General features: G+C 47.1%; 1 protein-coding gene across 2 annotated transcripts in view; it reads left to right on the top strand.

The window, feature by feature from the left end:
* Positions 1-26,012, top strand: part of NUBP1 (NUBP iron-sulfur cluster assembly factor 1, cytosolic) — a 339,483-nt gene that overhangs the window by 109,676 nt on the left and 203,795 nt on the right. For both annotated transcript variants that reach the window (XM_069647833.1, XM_069647831.1), the window contains one exon: positions 20,799-20,831. In XM_069647833.1, the coding sequence (XP_069503934.1) occupies positions 20,799-20,831 (33 nt within the window). The remainder of the gene's footprint in view (positions 1-20,798; positions 20,832-26,012) is intronic.

Here is a 26,012-nt window from a genome sequence, read left to right as displayed (position 1 = left end):
AGAGCAGCCAGACGAAGATTAGAGATGAGATAAGACAGTTCCTTCAGACAAGATGTCGGCAGCAGACATCCCCATTGAGCTTGTCCACCATTGCTGCCAGTACCAAATTGGTACCTCTTCCTGTGCTTAATACCGACTTGACGTGTATCTAAAATGCTCATATGTTCTGTTAGATGTTGCAATTGTTTATTCATAACTTATTCTAGAAGTTTCTCCGAAAAGGGGGGGGGTGAGAAAAAGGTTGGTCATTTTTTGTATCTCCATGATCCAATGTAAATTTCTTCGGTAATGTGGGAACTGCATACTTTGAAGAATAAAGTCTGTAAAGATGTGTGGATAGTTCTTCTAAGCTCTCATACAAGAATCAGATGTAGGACTTTAATCAATTTGGATGTCCATGGATCTTTCAGTGAGCCAGTAGCTCCACACTTAAGTAAAAGTGTGAAAGTGTTATCCATGCTAATGATATGGCATTCAGAAATCATACATTTGCCATTGGCAGAGCCCAAATCTATCTCTAAATCAGGGCCTGAAGAATGATATCTTTCCTATTGTTGTTCACTTCAGAATCACTCCTGAAGGATCTTGAAAAGTTCTTTAGTGCTGTATTGAGCAGTTGTGGTGCGAATTCCAAAGAAAAAAAAATGTATAAATCAATCTTGACAGCCTATGTTTACAGTGTTACTTTTAATTCTCCCAATTAGCTGTGTGCCTTCATTTATTTATGTATTTAGAGCGCTTCAGCCTGAAGGCATCAGAGTGCATTCCATATAGACAGGGACATAGTAACAGGACAAAGAAAAGGGGGAGGGACATCAGGTTCTAAGAGTGGATGGGGATGGTGACTTTATTTGAAAAGTAGAGTCTTACGTTTTTTCCTGAAACAGTTAATTTCTGATCCTAACGTCATGGGTAGTTCTCCAGCATGGGGTGTGGCATGGATTCACATGCTCATGAATATTCCCCGTCGTCAGGCTGGGAATCCTCGGTAAAGAAAAAATCAGTATCAGTTTCGTTTCTGATCTGTCTTTCCTAGTAGTAACCAATCACTGATCTCTGAGTCATACTGACCACAGCCAATGACTGCCCTCTACCTAAGCCCCGCCTCTGGCAGCCATCTTCAGATTTTTACCGCACGTTCAAGTGTTGGGAGTCCTCGTGCTTAGCTCTCGAGCTTTTACTGCGTGTTTTGCGCTTTTTCAGGTGAATTTTCACATTTTTTCGGTTAATCGAGCCTCAAGCTCCACCGTTTCTACTCCCGTTAACGGCAATCCGTTGCGGGATTTTCCTACGCCCTTCAAGGGTGAAGATTTCATCGAATCAACTTCTTGGAGGATTCCAGAAGATTCGCGGCCTACTTCGAGATGGCCCAGGATGCGAGTTCGTCACCTGGTCCCAAGCTGTTTCGCAGCTGCCCTGGATGCGGGCTGCAGAATGTGTTTAAGGAAGACGAACATTTGCGATGCCTCTACTGTCTTCATGGGGACAAGACTCATGTAGAGAAGGACTGCCAGTTCTGCAAGAACCTGTCGGAGCGGACCATGAGGGACCGTCGATCCCGTCTCGCAAGCTGGTTGGAGAAGGGCTCGACGGGTGAGAAGAAGAAAGGGTCCAAGCGGGCTTCTAAGTCCTGTGCGGGCGCCCCGGCGACGGGGGCCCAACACCAGGCCAAGCGCCGCGAGTCCGCTGGCTCCGGGAGCGCCGAAAGGTCGGGCTCTTCGGTCGCCAGGCAGGGCGCACCTTCCCCGGCACCGTCAACCACGAGCCAACGCTCCGGTTCGGGGAAGAGGAAGTCTGAGACCCCGGGTAAGCTTCGGGAGAAGCCCCATCCGATCTCGGAAGAGGGGGAGCGAGGCGTCGCCCCTTCCCCAAAGGAGAGGGCCCGGGACGCACCTAAGGTGGTCAAGGCCCTTCCCAGCAGGCGAAGGCTTCTATCGAGGCTATCGCGGCGACTCTGGCCAAGCCGACAGAGACACAGCCAGCGGAGTCCGCCTCCGGGACTAGAGTTTCCCTGCCACCAAGGAGGGAATCCTCTTTTCAACCCATCGTCGTGGCCGCCATGGTGGAAGAAGCGAGGGGGGGCACTGTGCCCTCCTCGAGCTCGGAGTCAGCCTCAGAGGAGGAACTGACTGAGGCCGTGAGGAACCTCGAACAATTCGAGAAGGTTCGATCCCGTCAGGAAGTTCCTCGGGAGATAACCGAGGAAGACGACGATGGTGAGGAAGAGCGACCTTCCCTTCCGGCGCAGCCGGATCCTAGGCCTCAGGATGGCTCAGCGGCCATTTTGTCGGCCATCCAGTCCTTATGCTCTGAGATAAGGACGAGATTCCCACGGCCCAGGCCGGAGGACCCGCAACCGGGCCCGTCGGGAAGTCCTCAGAACAAACGACGGAGGACCCAACCCTCTCCTCCGCTCACCCCCGTAAGGCCTGCAGTTCCCTCCTCATCCTCCCACGAGTTGGGAGATGACGGCGCGTTGGGCTCGACGACGGGTTCTGAGGGCGACGACGACGGAACCGGACTCCCGTCGCACGGGCCTCGCCGCCCGACGAGATTGGCTCATTCCACGCCATGATCGCCAGGGCGTCCGAATTGTTCCAGCTCTGCCCGGAGGAGCAGAGAAAGGAAGGTTTCCTCTATCAGCGCCGGGAGGCCAAGAGGAAGACGGTCATCGCGGTGCCCCTAATCGATGACATCTGGGAGGAGGGCCTGTCGGTTCTCAAGAACCCCTCCACGGCACCAGCCAAACGGGACCGGTACGAGAAGAAGTACCGGGTCCCCGAAACCGCTCCCCTGTGCCTCAGGGCCCAGCCAACGCCAGACTCAGTCGTCGCGGCGGCGAAGAAGAAAGCGGCGGGGTCAGGAGCCTCGACGTCGAATTCCCCGCCGGACGGCGAGGGAAAGAAGTTGGACGCCATGGGGCGGCGGGTCATTTCGTCGGCGGCGACGACGATCAAAGCGGCCAACGCCCTGGCGATCGTGGCCCGTTACGACAGGGAGCTCTGGTTTAAGCTGGGCCCCATATTGGACTTCCTGCCGGACGACAAGAGGTCCGAGGCCCTGGAAATACTGCAAGAGGGCGAGGTGGCGTCGGACCGCGTCATAACAGTGGCAACTGATATTGCCGATACCGGGTTCCGCCAGCTGGGCAACGGTGTTTGCCTACGACGACGGGGTTGGCTACGGGCGACCGACTTCCGTCAGGACGTCCAGACCAGGGTGTTGGACATGCCGTTCGACAGCAGCAACTTGTTCGGGAAGGCGGTGGACGAATCCCTCCAAGCCATAAAAACGGACACAGAGACGGCCCGCGCCCTAGGAGCCCTTCAGCAACGACGGCCCTTTCGGAACTCCGGAGGCAGACAGGGTGCCTCCAAGGGATCCAGCGGTGGCTCGTCGTCCTACCGCCAGGCGGCACGCTCCTCGTCTCAGGAGGCCTACAGGGGTTGCGGCAAGCACGGAGCGCCTCGCCGCCGTCGGCAAGGTGGCCAGGGCAGCAAGGCCACCACCTCCAAGCAGGACTGAACCGGCCGTGGTCTCGGGCCCCCACTGAAACACCCCAGTGGGAGGCCGGCTGACGAACTTCGTCGGCGCGTGGAAGTCCATCTCCACCGACCGTTGGGTGCTGGATACCCTGGCAAGAGGACACTCTATCGAATTCCTGAAGAAGTGCCCTCACGTTCCACCTGTGGCCAGGAAGGAGAATCACGTCCCGCAACTGCTGTTGGAAGTACGGGCGATGCTCAGGAAAGGCGCCATAGAGCTCGTCCCGATGAGGCTCCGGAGTATACTCAAGGTACTTCCTCGTCAGGAAAAGACGGGCGGCTGGCGCCCCATCCTGGACCTTCGTCGTCTGAACAAATACATCAGATCACAGAAGTTCAGGATGGTCACACTCCAGCACGTACTGGGACAGCTGGAGGAAGGCGACTTTCTATCGTCGTTGGACCTGGAGGATGCATACTTCCACGTTCCCATCCTCAAAAGTCACCGAAAGTTCCTCAGGTTCGTCGTCCAGGGACGGCACTACCAATTCAGAGCACTGCCGTTCGGACTGAAGTCGGCCCCCAGGGTCTTTACCAAGTGCCTAGCAGCAGTGGCGGCGCGGCTGCGCCTGCAGGGGATTCACGTCTACCCCTACCTGGACGACTGGCTCATCCGCTCAAGAACGAGGGAACTCGCCGTCGAACACACTGCGAGGACCGTCCAGCTACTCACAGACCTGGGATTTGCCATAAACTACCCAAAGTCCCACCTGGTGCCGTCGCAGGTGGCCCTGTTTCTGGGAGCGAAGCTCGATACAGTGAGGCGCCTGGCGGCCCCATCGGAAGAACGGACGAACACCATTCTAGGCAAAGTCCAGCGCCTGCTTGCCACGGACGTGGCCAGGGTGAGGTCCATCAAGTCCCTCCTGGGGATGATGTCCTCTTGCATCTACCTGGTGCGCCTCTGCAGACTACGGATGCGCCCTCTTCAAGAATTTCTCGACGCCCGTTGGATGCAGGCGACGGGCACCTTCGAAGAGAGGGTCCCCCTCATCGAGGTGTTCCGGCGGGCGATTCAGTGGTGGGGCGTTCGAGCGCACCTCACGGCGGGCAAGGACTTTCAGACACCGGCGTACCAGGAGACGGTGACGACGGACGCCTCCCTGGAAGGTTGGGGCGCCCACACCAGAAGGTTGGGGCGCTCCACGCAAGAGGCCTCCAGCTCCCGGAGGAGAGGCTCCTGCACATCAACGTCCTGGAACTCCGAGCCGTGTTCTGGGCTATCAAATCGTTCCTCCCGTCGCTCAAGGGCAAGGTGGTGCGGATCTTCACGGACAACACCACGACAATGTTTTACATACGGAAGCAGGGAGGCACCAGATCCCCAGCCCTATCCAAGGAGGCACAGGATCTGTGGCACTGGGCGGTCGCCCAGGGGATGTTCCTGGTTCCCTTCCACCTGGCAGGAGAAAGCAACACCATCGCCGACTCGCTCAGCAGGGAGCTGGGCGCGTGTCACGAGTGGGAACTGCACCAGGATCAGGTGAACCAACTCTTCCGACGATGGGGCAAACCCCAAATCGACCTGTTCGCAACAGCGACGAACTCGAAGTGCAAGAGGTTCGCCAGCAGGTTTCCCCAGCCGAGAAGCATGGGCGACGCGTTCTCGTTCCCCTGGGACGGCCTATACCTGTATGCGTTCCCTCCGTTGCCGTTGCTGCTTCGACTCATCAGCCAGCTCAAGAGGTCCCGGTGCAGGATGATCTTCGTCGCACCGGCGTGGCCGAGGCAGATCTGGTTCCCAGACCTTCTGGACTTGTCAACGTCCCCTCCCATCAAGCTGTCGGCAGACGCGGACCTTCTCTCCAGAGAAGGAGGCGCCATCTTCCACCACGACCCGGCGTCGCTGAACCTGCAGGCTTGGCTCCTGCAGCGCTAGAGTTTGGAGGCTACAATATACCGGCCGATTGCAGAGAGGTTCTTGCAAAGGCCAGGGCGTCCTCGACTCTGAAATGCTACGGTCATAAGTGGAAGAGGTTCTCTGTCTGGTGCCGAGCACAGCAGATCAACCCCTTACGGATTACGGCCCCTCAAGTGCTGCCGTACCTGCTATCGCTGGCAAAGGCTAGGCTAGCCCATGCCTCCATTAAGATTCATCTGGCGGCGATCTCCAGATATACCAGAACCACAGGACGGACGTCCCTGTGGTCCCATCGACTGGTAAAAGAGTTTATGAAGGGACTGTTCCGGTCGTTCCCGCCGGTGAAGGCCCCGGCCCCGGCGTGGGAACTTAACGTGGTGCTGACCAGGCTCATGGGGCCCCCATTCGAGCCAATGCACTCCGCACCGAGGAAGTTTGTGTCGTGGAAGACTGCGTTCCTGGTGGCCATTACCTCCGCACGACGAGTAGGAGAGATCCAGGCCCTATCCTGCAAACCACCGTACTTGACTTTCCATGCCTCGAGGGTGGTGCTTAGGACGCACCCCTCCTTTATGCCCAAGGTGCCGTCGGACTTCCATCTTAACGAGCCCTTGTTTTCTTCCCGTCTCCTTCGTCGCCGGCCGAGAGGACTTTGCACTCGCTGGATGTGGCTAGAGCGCTGAAGTTCTACGTGGACCGCACAAAGAGTTTCCGGAGGACATCACAGCTGTTCGTTAACTTTGGACCTGTGAATCAAGGGAAGGCTCTCTCGAAGTCTTATATTTCCAGATGGCTCTCCGGCTGCATCATGCACTGTCACCGGTTGGCTAACCGACCGCTGCCAGGCCGTCCGAGAGCCCATTCGACCAGAGCGATCGCTGCTACTACGGCGTTCTTATCTGGTGTGCCCCTGCTGGACATCTGCAGGGCTGCTACGTGGAGGTCGACGCACACCTTCACGAAATTCTACTGCGTCGATCGGGATTCCAAGGAGGAGTCCAGGGTCGGCCAAGCAGTGTTGCGCAATCTGTTCGCCTAAGGTGAGCCTGGTGAGGAGGTAAGAATTGCTTAATGTTGAGTTTGATGTAATGCTTAATGTTGAGCCTTTGCCACCTCCCGTGGTTGTGCATGTGTGTACTGCTATGTATTCTTTATTCATGAGCATGTGAATCCATGCCAGACCCCATGCTGGAGAAGGAACAAGTTACTTACCTGTAACTGTTGTTCTCCAGCATGGGTCTGGCATGGATTCACATGCGAACCCTCCCGCCTACCCCTCTGCGGCTCTTCACTTGGTCATACTGCCACTTCACGTGCTACCAAATCTGAAGATGGCTGCCAGAGGCAGGTCTTAGGTAGAGGGCAGTCATTGGCTGTGGTCAGTATGACTCAGAGATCAGTGATTGGTTACTACTAGGAAAGACAAATCAGAAACGAAACTGATACTGATTTTTTCTTTACCGAGGATTCCCAGCCTGACGACAGGGAATATTCATGAGCATGTGAATCCATGCCAGACCCATGCTGGAGAACAACAATTACAGGTAAGTAACTTGTTCCTTCATTCCATTTGATGATGGCCTTGGATGAGAAGGCCCTGCCTAGTCCCATTGTCCTTTTAGCTGGCATGACGTGTAGGAGACCTTTGTTTGTTGATCTGAGGTTGCGGCTTGGCTCATACCACTTGGATTGTTTCTTTAGCTATGCGGGGGCATTTCCAAATAGACAACGGTGAACTAGCGTCAGTGATTTGAATGTAATACGGTCCTCTATGGAAAGCCAATGTAGGTCTCGCCTGTCACCCGAGATATGCTCTTTGTTTTGCCAGTTATGGTTCTTATAGCATTATTTTGGATCACTTGGCACTGTTTTAAGCATTTACTACTTGCGCCCAGTAACAGAGAGTTTCCGTAGTCTAGTCGGGAGAGAATGGTGGCTCTGGCAATTGTTATGCTGTTTTGTTGGTTTAGCAGGGGTCTAATTTGTCTCAGGAGTTTTTGGTGGTATTGGCAGTTTCTTTTAAGATAGGTTACTTGGGCTTCAGCTCCCAATGAAGCCTGTAGGTAAATGCCTAGTGTCTTTACTTTTTCGGATACTGTAATTGGTGTCTCTTTGATGTTGAATGAGGAATATGCTGAGTTAAGTTTTTTTCCTGGCACAAGAAGAGCCAAAAATCATTAGCTCAGTTTTGGTGCCATTGAGGCACATCCAATTTGCCTTCCTCCATGTTTCAATGGTGTTGTATATAGGTGTTACTTTGTCACTGTTTTGATTGTAATTTCCGCTGAGCTCAAAGACAAGCTGCGTATCATCGGTGAAATTGATAAAAAAAATACGCCAAGATGGGTCAGCAAAGTACATAAGCAGTGCAAGTACAGGTTTAACAAAAAGTGGGGAGGAGCTGGCTCCCCGTGGAACGCCATAGTCCACTGGTCTAGTCGGTGAGGCGTGCTCCCCCAGATAATCTTGGAGCGTCTTTCTTGAAGGTAAGAGGACACCCAATCAATGGTCCTTTGGGAGCAGTTTCCCCCATGAATCTATGGCCTCTCGGAGCTTCCGATGATCCAGCAAATTGAAAGCTGCCGAGAGGTCCAAGAGGATCAGTAATCCTGCCTTGCCCATATCTAGGATGCACAGCATCTCTGTCTGCAGATCACGTAACGCAGACTCTGTGCTGTGGGCTTTTCTGAATCCCGAAAGTTGTGGGTGGAGAAGGTTATTATTGTCTACATAATCTTGGAGTTGATCTGTGGCGAACTTGTCAAGTATTTTTAAGAGAAAATTGGTTTGAGGGATCTTGTTGATTTAGTTGTTTTTTAGGCAGGGGTGTGACCGTAACTGTTTCAATAGCTGCAGGGACAGTGCTGTCCCTGAAGGAAGCATTTACCATTCTTCTTAGGAATGGAGTGAATACTTCTGCATTGTCTAGTATTATTGCATGTGGCATTACATTTTCTGTGCAAGAGGTGCAATTAATGTTAGAGAGCGTTTTCCTCATGTCTTCTATGGATATTGGTGTGAACTGAAATTTAGGACTTTGAGGTATGAGGGTTTCCTCTTGCGGTGGAGCCTGAAAGCGGTGTGGGGGGTACTGATGGTCTTACATTTTGTTATTGTGTCTCTGGCTTTGATGATTTTGTTTTGAAAAGCTGTTTAAACCTTTTCAGTCTTTCTCTGTGGGTTGGAATGGTGGGGAGAGGGTTTTTGGTTTTTCTATGGCTTTTAATATTTGAAAGAGCTTCCCTGTGGAATTTGCAGCAGTGGCAATCTGTTTGTTGTAATGTTTTTTTTTTTTTTTTTTTTTTTTTTTTTTTATTTTTTATTAAGCATATAGAGTAAATAAATACAAACTTTTGCTTATTTCGCTCACTTACAAGGCCAAACCATATCTTGAAGTCTTCTTTATATTTCTATCGCAATTCCTCCCATACTTGCCACTTTTTAATTGTTTATTCAAGTCCTCTTTGGTTTGGCCTAAGTGTAGACATATATCAAAGGTTATGCTTTTTCCTTCGTCATGAGATCCTTTTCTATTTCACTGTGTAATTCCGGTTTGTTTTCCAATTTGACCATCATCGTTTGGAGAAAAATTCCAAGAGCTCTCGTGGTCTTCTGATTAGGGTTAACGTACAAGGTTTCCCACCATAAATCAGCATCCACCCCGCACGTCGGAGTTAATGCTGGGTGTAGGAATGAATCTCTTGCTAATCTTAGTTCAGGACAAAACATTATTAAGTGTTTTAGAGATTCCACTTCCTTCTCACAGAGCCGGCACATGTTATCACTTACTGTGCCGTATTTCTTCAAATTTGTTTTTGTTCTTAGGATATTTAATCTAAATCGTAAGATTAGATCCCGATGAATAGGATTCCCACTCTTTTTCAGATAGGTAGATAGAGTTTTTGGTACTGATCTGAGATTGTTTGAAAGAGTGTGAGATTTGGAATTGGCGCGAGCAGTTTCTGTTTTATCCCAGTCAGCACACAGTAACGCAATCTTCACCCTTTTAGGGTTATTGCATAGTGTGTCCTCAGACATATTTAAGTTCTGTAAGAGATCTTTACATTTTTCTTTCCAACTAGCCAGTGGCCAGAATTGCGCTTTTATGTTTTCGTCCTTTAAGATTTCATATTGAGGTGGACAGTCTTTGATCAGTGTCTTTCTGAATGTTAATAGGGCTTTCCATATAATTGAGGCCTGCAAGGAGTACAAGCCCAGTTCATGTCGTATTATAATCATTGGGACACATTGAGGTAGTCTCATTAGTCTTCTCCAAAATGTAGCTTCTACCTTACCCCAAAATTCTGATGGTATTCTGAGTGCTGTGTCTCCGGCATAGGCAACAGACGGAATAACTTTTGTGTTATAAAAGTCAACTGTTGGTTGGATCGAAAACTTTCCGAATTTTTGTTTCAATATAAGCGCTTGTGCCGTTAGTTGACTCATTTTACGCATTATATGCTCTATCCACGGTCGGTCATTCCAGTCTGCACTTATTATTGCTCCCAGATATTTTGCGCTCGTTGTTATTGGAATAACTTTATTCCCAACATACCATTTGAAAGACTTTTTCTCTCTGGCTCTTGATGTTTTCATTATTAGGATTTCAGATTTTTCAGGATTTATTTCTTGGTTATTTTCTTTGACGTATGTTTCTAGGGCTTCCAGTTTTTTCTGCAAACCGATTGGGGTCTTATCTATGATGATCAAATCATCTGCGTACAACAGATGGCCCACTGCTGAGGTGCCTATTTTAGGCGAACAGCCTCTCGGTATGACAAGCCTGTCCTTTATCTCCAGAATGTAAAAGTTATAAAGGATCGCTGCCATAGGGCACCCTTGCTTTAGGCCTCTTGTTGTCGGGATCGGTTTGGTTAGGTTACCTTTTTGGTTTAACCTTACTTGGATACATGTGTCAGTATGCATGGCTTTAATAGCAGCCACGAGATCTTCAGGACATCCCCTTTGCTTTAGCTTTTTCCACAGGATTTGTCTATCCACTTTATCAAAGGCGGCAGCCATGTCTATGCACGCCAGGTAAAGTTTCTGTTTTTCGCAGATGATTTTAGCCTTTAATAGGTTAAGTATGAGCAGATTTAGCCCGCAGTCAACTTTTTCAACGAACCCTGTCTGCCGATGGTCGTAGTTTCTTGAGTCTATGATCCATTCCTTTAATCTCTTTAAGAGGATACCTGCGAATATTTTGCCTATTACGTCCAACAAAGATATTGGACGATAGTTCTCAGGCTTGCATCTATCTCCCTTTTTGTGAATGGGAATAATAATCGCTTTAGTCCAAGATTCCGGTATTTGTTTAGTTTTGATGATTCGTTCAAACAGTACGTAGCACATGTCGGCCCACACTTCAGGTGATTGTTTTAATATGGCGTTTGTTAGACCATCGGGCCCAGGTGCCCGCGAACTGCTTGCCTTGTTGATTAGTACAATGATTTCCGATTTCTCGAATGGAATGATCCACGGAGTCTGGTCCGTAATTATTTGCGTCTCTTCTAGCATCTCTTGGCTATACGCTTTTTGGAAATATTGGATCCATTTTCCTTCGTGAATCGGGTTTATCTGTTCTATTCCTTGTGGTGCACTTGTTTGATTCATTAGGGCCCACATGAATTTAGCGTTTTTATTGGCGGTAGCTGACAGCATCTCTTCAGAGTCTCTTTGAAACAATAAGGCCCTGTGAGATTTGGCCCAATTCCGGTAGGCTTTTTTTAACGTTGCCCTTTCTTCCCATGCCCTCTCGGTGTTCAGTTTGTTTAGAGCTCTTATCTTTATTGCTAGCTTTGATTTTCTTTCGGCCAGTTCAGAGTTATATTTATGCAGTCGAGGAATTTTTCGCTGTATCTTGTGGCCCGATTTTACTCTGAAAGTGGAAAGACATGTTTCGTATTCAACTCCCGTGTTGGTTGTTAGTTTCCAGCGTTCTATGGTTTTTTTGAGCTTCGATGTCATATTTGGTGCTATTCGTAATCTGTTAAGGCCATTGTTCGTTTCGACCTTGTAAGGCCAGTTTTTTTGGTAGGCCGATGCACTTTCCTGTGGTTTGATTGTAGATACACACGTAAGGAGAAGTATTTTGTGGTCGCTTTTGCTTGTTGGAATTATATTCAGCGAAGAGATTGTTTTGAACGTTTCTCTATCCACAAAGAAATAGTCAAGGGTTGCGTTTTGATTATTTGAAGCCCATGTGACTGCTCCTTGTCGGTCGCCGTTCACATTTCCATTTACCTGCAGGAGGTCTCGACTATTCATCTCCGCTAACCATCTTTTCATACGCGTTGCTCTCTGTTGTGAGACTCCTCTTTGTTCAACATGAGACTTCTTTATACAGTCTATATTGAGATCACCACAAATGATTAGTGTGGGTTTCTCAAATTCGGCTCTCAGTTCGTCAATGTGTTGAAGCACAGTTCCTAGGAACTTCTCACCGTCCTTGGCTTTAGGATTCCAGTAAAGATTAATAATAATTTGATAGTGCTTCTTGGATTGATGAAAACCTCCATTATACTCTTGAATTATGGTTATTTGTATAAGTGGTGAGGGAGTCATAACCCGGAGTATATTTCCTTTGTATTCGTTTTTTATCACTGTCAACAGTCCTGCGGAAGGTCTCCCTTTCCGACCTTTATATCCTTTGTTAAGCAAACATGTGGACCCCCCCATGACTGGGGGTTCTAGAAGCCAGCATTCTTGGATACAGATAATGTCTGACGATTGTAATTCCTTATTCAGATGATCTAGCAGATGTCGATGCCCACGAGTATTCCATGACACTATTCGCAGGTTATTTGAGACGTCTCCGCAGTCGATCTACAGGTTGTTTTTTGTGGATAATGTTCCAGCGAGCCAGTTCCAAGGTTTAGTTGTGTCGATTTTTGTCACAAGAGCTGCTTCGCTACCAGCTAAAGGGCACAACGCCTTGCATCCTACGTTTCCCTTTATTCTCATTCTGAGAGCGGTGGGTCCTCGCAAAATTGTTGGAGAGAACCTTATTGGTTTTGCATTCAAATCATCTGTTGTCAAGGCGGCCCTTGATGGAGAGTGGCTCGGGGACCGTGGCAAATTATGCAACTGATTTAATCCTTGGTCTTGGTTTTTAGATTCAACCGATTTGATGTCAAAGCCAAGGGATCTGAGTGCATCGGCAGCTAACCAAATAAGATTCATGATTGCTTTTGAAAACAGATGGAGGCAAATTCGATCGGTTTCGTCTTCTTTAGGAAAAGCCACTATCTTGATGTCTTTAGGCTCAATGACTCGTAGTTGTGGTACGTTATGCAAAAGTCTCATAAGATTTGATCTATTTAAGATCAGACCATCTCTAGCTTTCAACACTCGTTCTACTATGATTATATGGCCTTTCTCCTCCTTTTTAGCTCGCTTTTCCATGGACGCGTTCCGCACGAGTCGATCAGATTGTTTTTTTGTTTCATTCCTTATGGTTTCTCGTCGAGGCAGATCTTTCTTTTTCTGATTCTCTTGATTTGAATGGTCCAACATAGCATCCAATAATTGTTTTTGTCTCATTTCGTTTATGCTTTTGCGTTCCAGCAAATCTCTTTTTTCCTGTAAAGTTTTGAATGTTGGTGATTGGGTCTCGCTGTGGTTTAGTACCACGTTCTCGTCGTCCTGTTGGTCGGCGTTCACTAGGTCTTCTTGACTGGCAGAGTCTACAGATCTGTCGCACTCGTGGACCGAGAGTTGCAGGAGGGCATCTATGTCTTCGCTGGTGTTTGATTCGTCTTCCTCTGTATCTACAGTTATTGGTTTTGGAACGAATTCTCGATTTTTATAGTTTTGGCATTTTTGGGAGCCGTTTATTTGAAAACTTCTTTCGGCATTATGCGGCAAGGTTCCAATCGGTTTCAAATTACGAATGAAGTAACGGGTTCCTTCTGCCGAGGTGTGTTTTGGCAGTGGAAGATTTTTTAACTTCTTAGCTGTTTTCCCCAAAGCAATTTCCTTTTTTTTGGAGAATTTCACAGCAGTTTGTTTGGGTTGGCCACCCGTTTCCTTTTCCTTTGTTGCTAGTGGATTTTCTGTGGAAAATAAAGGAAATAGGGCTTTATTTTTATCTACCTTAGGACAGTTGTCAACATGGCCTGTCAATGGATTTATTATAAAATCCTGTGTGTCCGATTGTGCAGCAGGACCAGTTGCTGGGGCATTCACGGGTCTTTCTTTACAGCTGGTGTTTTGTTGTCCCATTGATGACTCCGGCCTCACTAGTTCTGGATGACTGTCAATAACCGCTGTTTTATCTGACATATTATCACTTTCGTTCGTGCAACTCCATGCGTTTTCTGTGGACGTATATTTTTCCATAGTTTGGCCTTGATACCTGAGTATATCCGGTTTCATCATTGTTATTGTATCACTGAAACAGTGGAGAAACGCCTTCTTGTCTTCTCTGGCATCTTTCATCAGATCGATGAGAGTTTTGAAAATGACATGTTCTGTTTCTTCCTCTCTTGCTCTCTTTTCTTTAATAGTCGTAATATACGATTCTATGTATATTAATTTGGATTGAATTAGAGCCAAAAGAGTTGATTGATCCTTGTAGTTTTCATAAAGTACTTCATATAATTTGAGGAACGGTGCCATGGTTATTGTCATCATAGATCCCACTGCAGCTTGCATGTTAGCGCAGGCTTCTGCATTGGCTTTTAATATTGCTGGTGCAATTTTGTCGTAGGCAATCTCTGCCTGGCTGCGCTTTGAAGACGCTTTAGCAGGCGGAATCTCGTGTTCGTCATCTGTACTTTCAATTGTGGTTGGCTCGATGTCACTGTCCTTTCTTTTCGTTTGTCTTGGTTGTTTCTGCAAACTGCTATTTGCTGTAGCTGAGAACAGCAATTCATTGTAGAACTCTTTCATTTGACTTGGCTGCGTCAATACAGATTTAGATTTTATTTCTGGGGCTGTTTTGAAGTTAGCTGGAGTTATTACTTCTTCTCCCAAGCCTCGTTTCGATCTATTTGGGTGAGGGGTTGAGGTTTTTGTTGGGCTGGTAAGCACCGCCAGGGCCTCAGCTTCTGTAATTGAAATGTTTGATGTTTGTCCATTTTGAGCGTCTTGTGGCTTCGAGGAACAGTCTTGGCTGGGGACTGGACCAGCTACAGTTTGCGGTAGCTCTATGCAAGCAGGATTGCATGGACTGTGATTCTCTGAAGGAAGACTCCTCCGGTCTCCATCTTTTGCTAATGTCTGGTTCGTTACGCTTGCAACTGGTTCTCCGGTTCCAGACGCTTGGAGTAATTCTTGATCAGTAACTTCTAGTGCAGCTGTCATTGAACATTGTTCTCCGTTGATACCGGAGGCTACTTTTGTTGCTGTTCCGAGGTCTTTTTTATTAAAGTGCCATCTAATTGATTTTATGTCCGTGAGAGAATTTGCTCTTGCTTTACTCTTTTGGGTAAAATTTTGAGTATGGCTTTTATTTGCTCTGAGTAAGTCCTTTTTTGCGGCTGGTGGGCTTGTTGATTTAGTGCTTTTGCACATGGTTGATTTTGCTGGTTGCTTTAAACTGCAGTTTTGATTTTGTCCTTTTAGAATCGGGGGCTCTTCAAAGGTCAGGGGGGCGTGGACTTTTTGAGAGAGAGCCAGACTTTGCTTTTTAGTGGGAAAACGGGGGTTCGGGGAAAGTTCATTGTCGTTCCAGAGGTCTCCCATGGCATCCACATATGCAGGAGAGGTTGGGCTTTCACATAGCTCTTCAGTTCCTTTATTTAGCTGTGTTTGTGGAAGCGTAAAAAAGGCTTCTTCACGGGGAGCGCAGAAAACAAATTTTCCCACGCTCTCTGTCTCTTCGACTCCTACGGAGTTTTGAATCCCATCCTCTTCCGTTTGCGACACTGTTGGGGCCGTACCTCCGGACCGCGGGTCAGTAGGTGTATCGTCCAAACACACAGCCCTTCTAGCCACACCCACACCCTCTCTCCCCACCACACCGCCACCTCCGGTGATCGGGGGGCGGTCATTCGACCTTCCAGTCTGAGCGCACACAGCTACCCTAGAACCAAGGGTCTTGAGGACGTACTCCCCACAAACCCCCGGCAGGGGAGGCCCGCTCACCGGCTCCAGAAAACCCCCCGGCACACCGGCCACACTCCCAGAGACACCTCCACCCGCCCCCCGCAGCGAGCGGCCGGAGCAGTGGGCCAGCGAAGCCACTCCAGACTCAACGAGCCGCACGGCAGCCGCAGGGGAGGGGAGGCACCCCGTTAGGGAGGAGGCCTTAAAGTTTTTCGAGACTGGGGAACAGATTGTTTGACACGTACCTTTTGGTCCATTGACCGCAGTTTCCGTATTTGGAAAAACCGCCAGCCGCAGGGCACCTGTTTCTGACAGGCCAGCTGCGGGGGCGGAGATAGTATCCACTGGCTCTCTGTTGTGTTCAACACTGGCGCATTGGGGTCCATTGCATATTGGCATGCCGAAGCCGTTGACAAGTTCATTCCGAGTGTTGTTTTTGTCCATCTGCGTTTCATCAGAAGGCACAGGGTAAGGCGCCTCATCTACTTCATACAAGGCGTCGGTCATTTTTGAGCGGCTCCGTGTATGAGGTGCTTGTTTCTTTGGGTGGTTTAACGCTGTTTGTCTTATGTCCATGTCGCCTTCTGCGCCCTCTCTGCGAACACTCTGCTAACACTCCGCGGACGCTCCGCGTCTAGAGTGAGCTTATGTTCAGGCACCACCTCCAGGCACCACCTCCAGGCAGTGGAAAGAGAAAAGATACTCAGGTCCAGCAGGGTAGCTTCCAGGCACAGGCACCAAACACTCTGCTAACACTCCGCGGACGCTCCGCGTCTAGAGTGAGCTTATGTTCAGGCACCACCTCCAGGCACCACCTCCAGGCAGTGGAAAGAGAAAAGATACTCAGGTCCAGCAGGGTAGCTTCCAGGCACAGGCACCAAACACTCTGCTAACACTTTTTTTTTTAGTTCTGTGAGTTTTGTCCTATACCTGATGTCTGCGTTCTTCCAGTTCATTTTGTGGTCTCGGTGTGGTCTTTTAACCATTTTCATTCTAGTTTTCTTTTCTCTTTTTTGAGTGTATTGGAATCGGCATTAAACAATTTTTGGTGTTTTACATTAGACCTAATTTGTTTACTTTTTATAGGAGCATGAAAGTAGTTCCTGGAAGTGGTTATTGTATGTCAGTATTATTTTGTCATAAGTGTCATCTGTCGTGGTATTCATTACTTGATTTATTCCGTGAGATAGTATTGAAGTTGTGATGTTTTTTTAAGTTTCTGCCTTGGACATCTTTAGGGGCATTATTTGGTTTTTCTATTTTTTGTTTTGGTATTAGTCTGGATTCGATTTTATAATCTGACCAGATGCATGGGTAGGTTGTCAGTACTGTCATATCAACATTATTGCTGATTATCCAGTCTAGCTGATTTCCTGAGATAGACGTGGGGTCGTTGTTTATTATTGAGTAGGAGCAGTTTTGTAGGAGGTCCTCTAGGTTGAGGTCTTCTAAGTCTTTGGTGTTTCCTCTCCACCTGTTTATGTCACCAAGGAGTATCGTTCTTGTGTTAGGTGCTTTGAGGTTGTTCAGAATTGATGTTAGTTCATCGTTAAAGTCGGAGACCAATGAGGGTGGCCTATAAATGACTATAATGTTGATACAATTTTTGTGGGTGGGTGTCAGTTTGAGGAGTAGGGTTTCACAGTCAGTGCACTGTATGGGCGAGGGAAACAGCTTGAGGTTTTGTTTGGCGATTATCGCCACTCTACGTCCTTTACACTATCTTCTCTAAAAACAGAGAAAATGGAAGTCTACTGGTACTGCGATGTCGAGGTCCCATTGGTTCCTGTAGCCATGTCTCGGTGAGGCAGAGGATGTCAAGATTGTCATCCACAATATAGTCGTGTATTTCCTGAGCATGCTTGTTTAAAGATCTCGTATTTAGTAACACAATTTTTAATTGAGACATGATAGGAACGTAGGTTACTGGCTTTGTACTGCTGCTTTTAAAGTTTCTGGGTTTGGAATCTTTGGTTCCGTGTTATTGACGGCGATGGTTGGTGTTGGCAGGTCTGCTGTAGGTGTGGGGATGTTTCCTGATAAAACTGGGACAAGGGCGTAATTTGTAGTATTTATAGAAGCCTGGACTAAAATTTGGTTTTGTAAAATTGTTGTCTGGGCTAGCAGTTGGCAGATTTTGGAGTAACCGATACCTGTGGAGCTGTTTAGAACGGGGCAGAGTTTCTCGCCGAAACGCTGATGAGCGATGTGGACTGTCTTCGCCGCGGAAACGCCTGACGTACCTCTATATGCAACGTTGGGGGCTCTGAAAAGTTCACAGGATGCTGGAGTTTAAATCTCATCCATCATGCACCAGGCAAGTCCAATGGTACGTGTTAAGTCAATTCAAATAAACAGTAATGGCAATGGAAATCAGGAATTTCACAGAGTTTTGCAATTTACAGTTCAAAAGGCAATCTTGCCCAAATTATTCACCTAAGTATTCAACTAAGTTTCAAGTTCGTGCTGGGCTAATTAATGGTTTACTGTCTGCAATAGCAAGAAGAGCTACCTATGATATGGCGTGCTGCGTGTCAGCGTTACACTATAGCTCACTAACAGCAAACTAACCTTTCAGTTATTGGAAGTTCGCCACTCTGGTGGCATGACTCCTATAGAATCCCTCAGGTGGACCATGTTTACTGTTTGAAGTAGAGCAGAGTGGCATTGTGAAGCAATTTGTTGACTGTTAAGTAGGACTAGTTCCTCCCTGATCCACAGACGAACTCCTGATCTGCCCCTCTTGAAACACAATTCCTTGATGTGTAAGCACCTTACAAATGCACAATAAGTTAATAAATAAAATGGGGCTCCCATGCAACAATCTTTCTGCTGCTGGATGTCTGAAGGCCGGGGTATGGGGTGTGGTTGAAAATGCATCACTGCAACCCACTTCTTGAACCAATCCCGAGCTCAGCCCACCAGTAAAATGAGTTTTATAATCTGTGGTACAGGAGCGTATTTTGCCCTTCCAAAATAACCCCACCATTAACCTGATAACGATAGTTCACCTGGATGGAAGAAGCAGATCATGTCTTGTGACAACAGAAAACCTGGATAAGTTCAGCATCTGACCAGCAACATAGGTCTGTTAAAGTAATTCTAGTTTGCGTATTGTGTTTTATTTATGGAGTATTTTACTGGCAAAAGTAGGTTGGCTCATAGCTGGTTTGCAATTTGGTTTATTCTGACCACTTTTTGTGGCATCCATCTTTTACCTTCGAGGTTGTAAACTATTTGGCTTGTTAGCCACGGACTCCTGCAAAACACTATAATAACTCTGATGCACTGTTTTTCTTTGTATATTTTCTTAATTGGGAAAGAAGGGCCATTTTATGGTTTTGAACTACAAATCCAAAAGTAGTAAACTACTAATTGTGCAAACATATTAATGACCGTATAATCATGTCTACTTGAAGCATGAAAATATTCTCACAATTAATGGTGCAGTGTGGAGGTTAACATTAATACATGTTTTATTTCTGCCATTGAGGGGAAACGTGGCTTTAAGACTCGTATGAATCATGCACCTCCCCTCCATCTGCAGCGTCACCAAAAAAACACACCATGCACCAACAAATATAACAAGCTAGTGCATCACGTTTTACCGGAATTGGCACCTTTTAACCTCTAGTCTCCCAAGTTGCACGTATGTATTTTATTGATTTTAATTCTTGAAGCACCTGTACACAACCTAAAAGACATGACTCCATAGCAGTGTAACATTTTATTATTTATTTATGTTTACGTTTATATAACGCGCAAAACCCACCGGCATCAAGGCGATGTTTGCATAGGGACTGGGGAAAGAGGGGGAAGGGAGAGGTTGAATGGGGGGGTAGAACAGACGGGGATAGGTTGTTACAGTAGTTACAATAGAATAATATGTCTTAAGTGGTTCCATGCCGTGAGGTTCAGCTTCAAGTTAACAGTGCAAGCTAGTTTTCAATTGTTTTCTGAATGGACAGTAGCGCGGCTCGGCACGCAGGTGAGGGGGAATGTTGTTCTACAAACGGGCGCAGCCGTGACTGGGAAGCTAGAACGTGCAGCTTTGCTGCGTTTGAAACACTGGGTGGTTAGTCTGTGGCAGTAAATTGCTCTACTAGTTCTTGAGGAAGTCATTTTAGTAATCCTATGAGAGAGATAGGGTGGTGCAGTATTAGAGAGACAACAGTGAATAAAAGATAGGATTTTAAAGTTGATCCTTTCTCTGATCGGTAGCAAGTGTGCCGCTTTTCTGTGGTCTGAGATGTGGTCGCGTTTAGATAAATTAAATCTGGCTTGGATAGCATTGTTCTGTATGGTCTGGAGTTTGTTTAGGTTGCGTTCTGAGGTGCTGGCAAAAAGTGAGTTGCAATAGTCTAGCCGAGAGCCAATTACTGCTGGTCTTGGACTGAGCGGAGATGTTTTCTTGCGTTCAGGAGTTTGGTGGTGTGGGCTTTTCAGGAGGTGATGTCGTTGACTTGGAGGGTCATGTTGAGGCTGGAATCCAGATAAACGCCTAATGTTTTGGCAGAGGTGGAAACCGGAATGGAGCAGGCGTCAATGGTGAATGAGTGGATGACTGGATAGTTTGTCAAGACGAGAGTAGGGCCTACTATCAGGATTTCTGTCTTGTTGTCATTTAAACAGAGATGAGGCGTGGCCATCCAAGCTTGGATAGTATCGGAGATTTTGTTGATGTAGCTGGAGTCTTCATAAATCCCTCAGAGGGGAACGATGATTTGTGTGTCAACAGCATAGATAATGCACAGCGTGTCAAGGTAGTCGAAGAATGCTTTTGTATAAATATTGTGGAGATGCATTAGCTGTGGGTACCCCCACAAGGGACTTGGGTGTGCGGCTGTGCTACCCGCGTAGACACTAGCTGTTCTGTCTACAAGAATTGAGGCAATCCTTTGAGATGAGAAGTTGGCAGCTGTAGTAAGGTGTTTGGTGGTTGACCAGATCAAACGCTGCGCTGCCGAATGGTCGAGAAGAAGGGGGGGCTAGGTCGCAATTATCACGGATATCATCTAGTTGGTGAAAATTCTGCAATGCCGCTGTCCATCAATATACTAATCTGTGGATGAGCAAAGCTTCCTAAATGTTTGGTATGCAAATTGAAAAGAGCCGATCAAAGGCTAATCGACTAGTCCAGAGTTGTATATCTTGCCATTTGATGTCTTCAACTCTCAGTCTAATAGCCCCTTATTTTCTTTTCAACAATGAAGTTGTTCTCCCTATCTGTGCTGCTTGGTTCCTTTGGGATTTGCGCATTACAAATACATGCAATTGCATTTTTAATCTGCTTATTAGGAATCTTTTACTTGCTGATATTTGTTCTTATTTTGTCTGAATAGGTTCACCAGAGTGGGTCTGGATGGTCACCGGTGGTAAGTAATCATTTTCTGTGAATAACTATTGTGAAAGCATGAAAACATTTCCCTGGTTAGATTTGGATGGATGCAGAGCATCTAATAGAGAGAAGCATTTTTTGTGTGAGAAATTGAGGAGATGCAAAATTTGGAAACCATTTAAAAGCAAGAATGAGCACACATGGAAGAAAATTGTAGTTGGTAATTAATGAAACGGCTAAAAAGATAGCAGAAAGTGGTCCATTACAGGGGCTACAGAATATTTAGTCGATAGGATTGCATTTTAATATAGCGCTTCATGCTAGATTCCTCCTGCTCATAAGGAATGTAATAGGTTTTAATTCCCAAACATAGTGGTAGACTAGTGTATAGATCTCACAGGGATGTTCTCTTAACTGAAAATACTGAACAATAAAAAAACATAACTATCCTCCATCACGAAAGTGGTTCATCATATTTTGTTGCGCAAAACCTTGAATCGACTGACGGTTTTGCATTCTAGGGAGACCTTGGAAAGATCCCACCCTTTTGTTTAATTTTGCAGCACCTGAAACTAATAGGTGCTGGCTTTGCGCAACTGTTAAAATCTTCATATATTTTCTTAATTTGATACAGTGTAGCTATTTTTTCATTCAGCGGTGAGCTGGCTCAACTGCATCCAAGAAAATGGTGCGGTTCAATAATCTGTAAGGATTGGTGGCTCGAAGAAGCTTGGAACAGGTGGCAGTGTTCCAAATGGCTAGATCGAAGGTGCTTGTTAGAAAAGATATACTTTTTGCTGCCTTCGTCCCATAGACTTCCATGGGACACCCTATCTCTTGTTTTGATTCCTCATCTGAATTTATGGAGGTAAGTAAAGACTTCTGCTTTACTTCCATGGCGATGTGATCATTTTGGTGAGGAAACTGATCCACCGATAAGGACTTTCAGTGTTGAGAGAATATGTCTCTCTTTGTGGATTTCTTGTATTTGTTGCAGTGAAGTGTGGTTAGGATACTTTGTATCCTTAACTCTTTCTTTTGTTATTTTGTGTTCAGGATGGACTGGTTGCAGCAAATATTTTTCTTCTGTGTTTTGAATTACTTACTCGTGTACTTTAGCAATTACCACAAACGGCAATAAAATGGCTGTGCCACAAGATTTTCACCTGGACATTGGCTGTATTTTGTCCTGGCCTCTCAAGTCCTGAATTGCCATATATGGGAAGACATTTCCCAGTGAAAGCTTCTTCTGTCCCTGTAAAACAGGCAGTCTGGGGAAAGTCCAGATGTGGGGGCTGGATCTATCTGGTCCAAGTCCACATCCAGGTGCTTGAATGTTGGTTGCTCGGCAGATTGTGTGGTCAGTGGCTATCCATGAATAGATGGCCGCTCCCAGTTTAAAGGGTTCAGATCCCTAACTTAGGGGAACCTGGGGAAGCTTTCAGTTCAAAGAGCCCTATGAAGAAGTGCAGCCCGCTGACCACCGTTGCAGCTAACCATCATTGTCTCTTGCCAAGTCCTGGTGAACCTCTGCTCCTCTATCCTGATTTCAAGAAGGCCCTAGTCACTGCTTCGACCCCTGGACCGATAGGAACAACCAGTCTCAACCCCTGCTTGTGGATCTGTGCCTGCTGAGCCGTTGGAAGTGTCCCTGGACAAACTGGTGGACGGACCAGCTCTCTTCTGGGCTAACTCGCTGCAGTCTGCGCCATTCTGAGTGCATCCATGGAACTTGGAGGATCTTTAGCTTGTGCTACAAGACGCCTGCTCCTGCAGTTTATGCCTTCCTAGTCCCACCAGAAGCTGTACAGGGCCTGATCCTTTGTTCGCCCATTGAAGATCGCTGGTCGCCTCCTGATAGTGTTGACCTCTGTTGCATCCAATCAGGGTTTGCGCTAGAGACTCAAACAACCCTCTTAAACATGCCAGTGGAGCCAAATGTATTATTTGGGAAGTCTTTAGAGGACGCCTTCAAGAGTGCCATGGAGGAGTACGACACTCTTAAGTCCCTTGGCCAGTTAACTAACAGAACATATTCCCAACAGGGTTCCCCAAACTCTAGATTTTGGGGCCAGGGTTCACAACACTCCTCTGGCTACTCTGGGAGGACAGTCCTGGTCCTGGGGCCAGTCACAAGGTCCAACTTTCAAAGAGGGAATAAAAGGGGCAGAGGTAGGGGCAGAACCTCACCTGGGAGAGGATCAACCACTCTCAAACATGACACGCCGTTTCAGGTCCCCTCCCATGCCACTCCAGCTCAATTCACCCACACATGGGAGGGGATAACATGGGACAAGTGGGTGTTGTCCACCATGGTAGTCGGCTATTGTATCGAGCTGGTACAAAAACCACCCTACCGCCCGCCGAGACAGAAAAAAGATGACGGCAGAAGAACAAAGAATACTGCTGGAGTAAATGAAGGTGCTACTCGACAAGGATGCCATAGAGATCGTCCCGGTAAACAAGGGTATTTAGTCAACCTACTTCTTGTGCCAAAGAAATACCATACCATGCGCCCAGTACTAGACCTGCGCCCTGCAAACAAATGTCAAACCTCAAAAGTTTTGCATGACCACGCTTCAAGGGGTAATCCCCCTCTTAAAACGTGGGGATTACATAGGAACATTGGATATGAAAGATGCATAATTTCATTTTTCAATGCTCCCAGCACACAGAAAATACCTGCGGTTCAAGATAGCTTGGAGTACACTACCAGTTCAAAGTGCTCCCCTTCGGCATCGCCTCTGCCCCAAGAGTATTCACAAAGGTGCTTGCAGTAGTAGCAGCACGCTTCTGCAGAGAGTTAATCCCCGTGTACCCTTATCTGGACAACTGGCTAATCACCAGAGAGTCTCCTCAAATTTGCAGACAAAACACCCAAAGAACGATAAACCTTTTTTTCCAATTGGGTTTCTCCATCAACGAGAAAAGAAATAAAGTCTAATTCCCAACCAAATAAGACAATTCTGGGAGCCATATTAAAAACAAAGGAGGAGCTGGCTTTCCCGTCAAACGAGAGAGTACAAAACATGTTGTTGCAAGTACCACATTACAATGCTGGTCGCCAAATAACTGTACGCAAAGCAATGCGCTTGCTCGGGATGATGGCCTCATGCATTCACTTGGTTCCACATGCGCGCCTGCGCATGTGCCCAATGCAGGAGTAGTTAGCGAAACAATGGTCTCAGGCATGCGGTCAGTGGGACGATCTAGTGGTTTTCACACTAACCCTGGTACAGGCTCTTCGCTGGTGGTCCAGGGACAACCTGCTAAAAGGAAAACCCTTTGCATGTGAGACAGCTTTACAATTCTTTCTTACAACTCTCTAATAAATGTTGTGACTAACTATCTTTAAGGTAGTTCAGAAAAATGTGCGGATTCTTCCGCAGTGAGTTGGCTTGGTCTTGTGCCAAGTTTTAATACTAACAGTTCAAGCTAGTCGTATCACAACAAATGTCACAACAAATGTCAGTGAACAAGCAAGGTGTTCAACTGTGATTTGACAGCGCTTTCAAGGCATTTGATGATTCAACAAAACCTCAGTCCGTGGTTCAAAGCAAGGTTCACAAAAAGAAGGTTGTGCCCCTGCACCCACAAGGATGCAAAGGTCTGGTCAGCACACACAGTTCAGTCAAAACCAGGTGTATTAAGCTCACCTCATGTAAAGGCGATGCATGCCCTTCCAGGTTGTTGGTACAACGCCTTGAGACTATTAGTCCTTGGATCACCAAACTGATCAATCAGTCCTTTATGGAGGGTCAAGTACCGTCTAACCTTAAGGAAGCTTGGATCACGCCTCTGCTTAAGAAAGCTAATCTTGACCCTCTTGTCGCCAAGCACTATCGGCCAATAAACAGTGTTCCCTTTCTTCTTAAAGTTATGGACCGTTTAGCTTACCTTCAGCTACAGAAATATATTGACGACAACGCCATCCTTGGTCCTCGTCAGTCAGGCTATCGAGCCCGTCATGGCACAGAAACAGTCATGCTGGATTTAAAATCTAATCTAAGGTCCATCATCGATCGCCGCCATCCTGCATACTTGATGTTAGATCTTTCCGCCGCGTTCGACTTAGTCGACCACAAACTCCTGGCAACAAGGCTGCAATCCCATGTTGGCTGTGCCAAATTTACCACACAATGGTTAGCCTCCATTCTTGGTCCTCGGAATGCTCGTGTGGTTATTCAAAACTCGTTTTCCATTCCTTCCTTGCTGACACGCGGTGTTCCCCAGGGATCCTCTTTTTCCCCCCCACCCTTTTCAATATCTACATCCTTCCTCTTCTGCTGCTTGATGACCTGGGTGTCCTGTATACTAACTATCCTGATGACACCCAGGTCATCCTCGAACTCTGTTTCCTACTCCACTGAGTCTAAAGCCATCTCTGCCATCTACTCCATCATCCATTCTTGGATGAGTCAGAATTTCATGGCATTGAATGCTGAGAAAACCGAGATCCTCGTTGCTGAATCCAGTCACATGTTAAAGAACCTCTTAGAGGAATATGCATAATTTATCATTGCCAATGTAAACCATTCCAGTGGTTCAAAGCGTAAAGACACTTTGCATCACTATTGACACTGAACTCTCAATGCGCTCACATGTGGCAAAAACTCGAGCCACTTGTTGCTGGATAATAGGCAACTCTGCTCAATGCGTCCCTTCCTATCCGTTAGCAATATGTCTCTTCTTGCCTCCGCTCTTATGAATTCAAGGTTTGACTATTGCAATAGTCTCCTGGCAGGCACATCGGCAGCTAATCTCGCTGCCCTTCAGATTACCCAAAACGGTGCGGTTAGAGCTGTGCTTGGCCTACCAAGGCATCATTCTATTACTGAAACCTGTAAGAAACTGCATTGGCTTCCTATTAGGCATAGGGTCTCTTTTAAGATACTTACTCTTACATTTAAATGCCTGAACGACTCTGCACCCAGCTACGTGGCACAACGTATTCAACGTTATGTCCCAAGTTGATCACTGAGGTCCACTGAGCAGGTCAGGCTTTGTCAGCCTCGCTTGCGCCTAGCCAAATTTGGAAAAAACAACTTCAGCGTCATTGCGCCAACTCTTTGGAATTCACTACCTCTTCACCTCAAGTTCTCCACTTCGTTGGTCAGCTTTAAAACTAATCTTAAGACTTACCTTTTTACTGCCCCCTAGATCCACTGCCAGACTGCCTCCCTCCTCTTTTGGTTTCTGACCCTCTCTGTTCATTGCC

The sequence above is a fragment of the Ambystoma mexicanum genome, chromosome 2q (assembly GCF_040938575.1).
Source record: "Ambystoma mexicanum isolate Mex_15411 chromosome 2q, UKY_AmexF1_1, whole genome shotgun sequence".
In the NCBI taxonomy this organism is placed as follows: domain Eukaryota; kingdom Metazoa; phylum Chordata; class Amphibia; order Caudata; family Ambystomatidae; genus Ambystoma; species Ambystoma mexicanum.
This window is presented reverse-complemented; position numbering and strand designations above follow the sequence as displayed.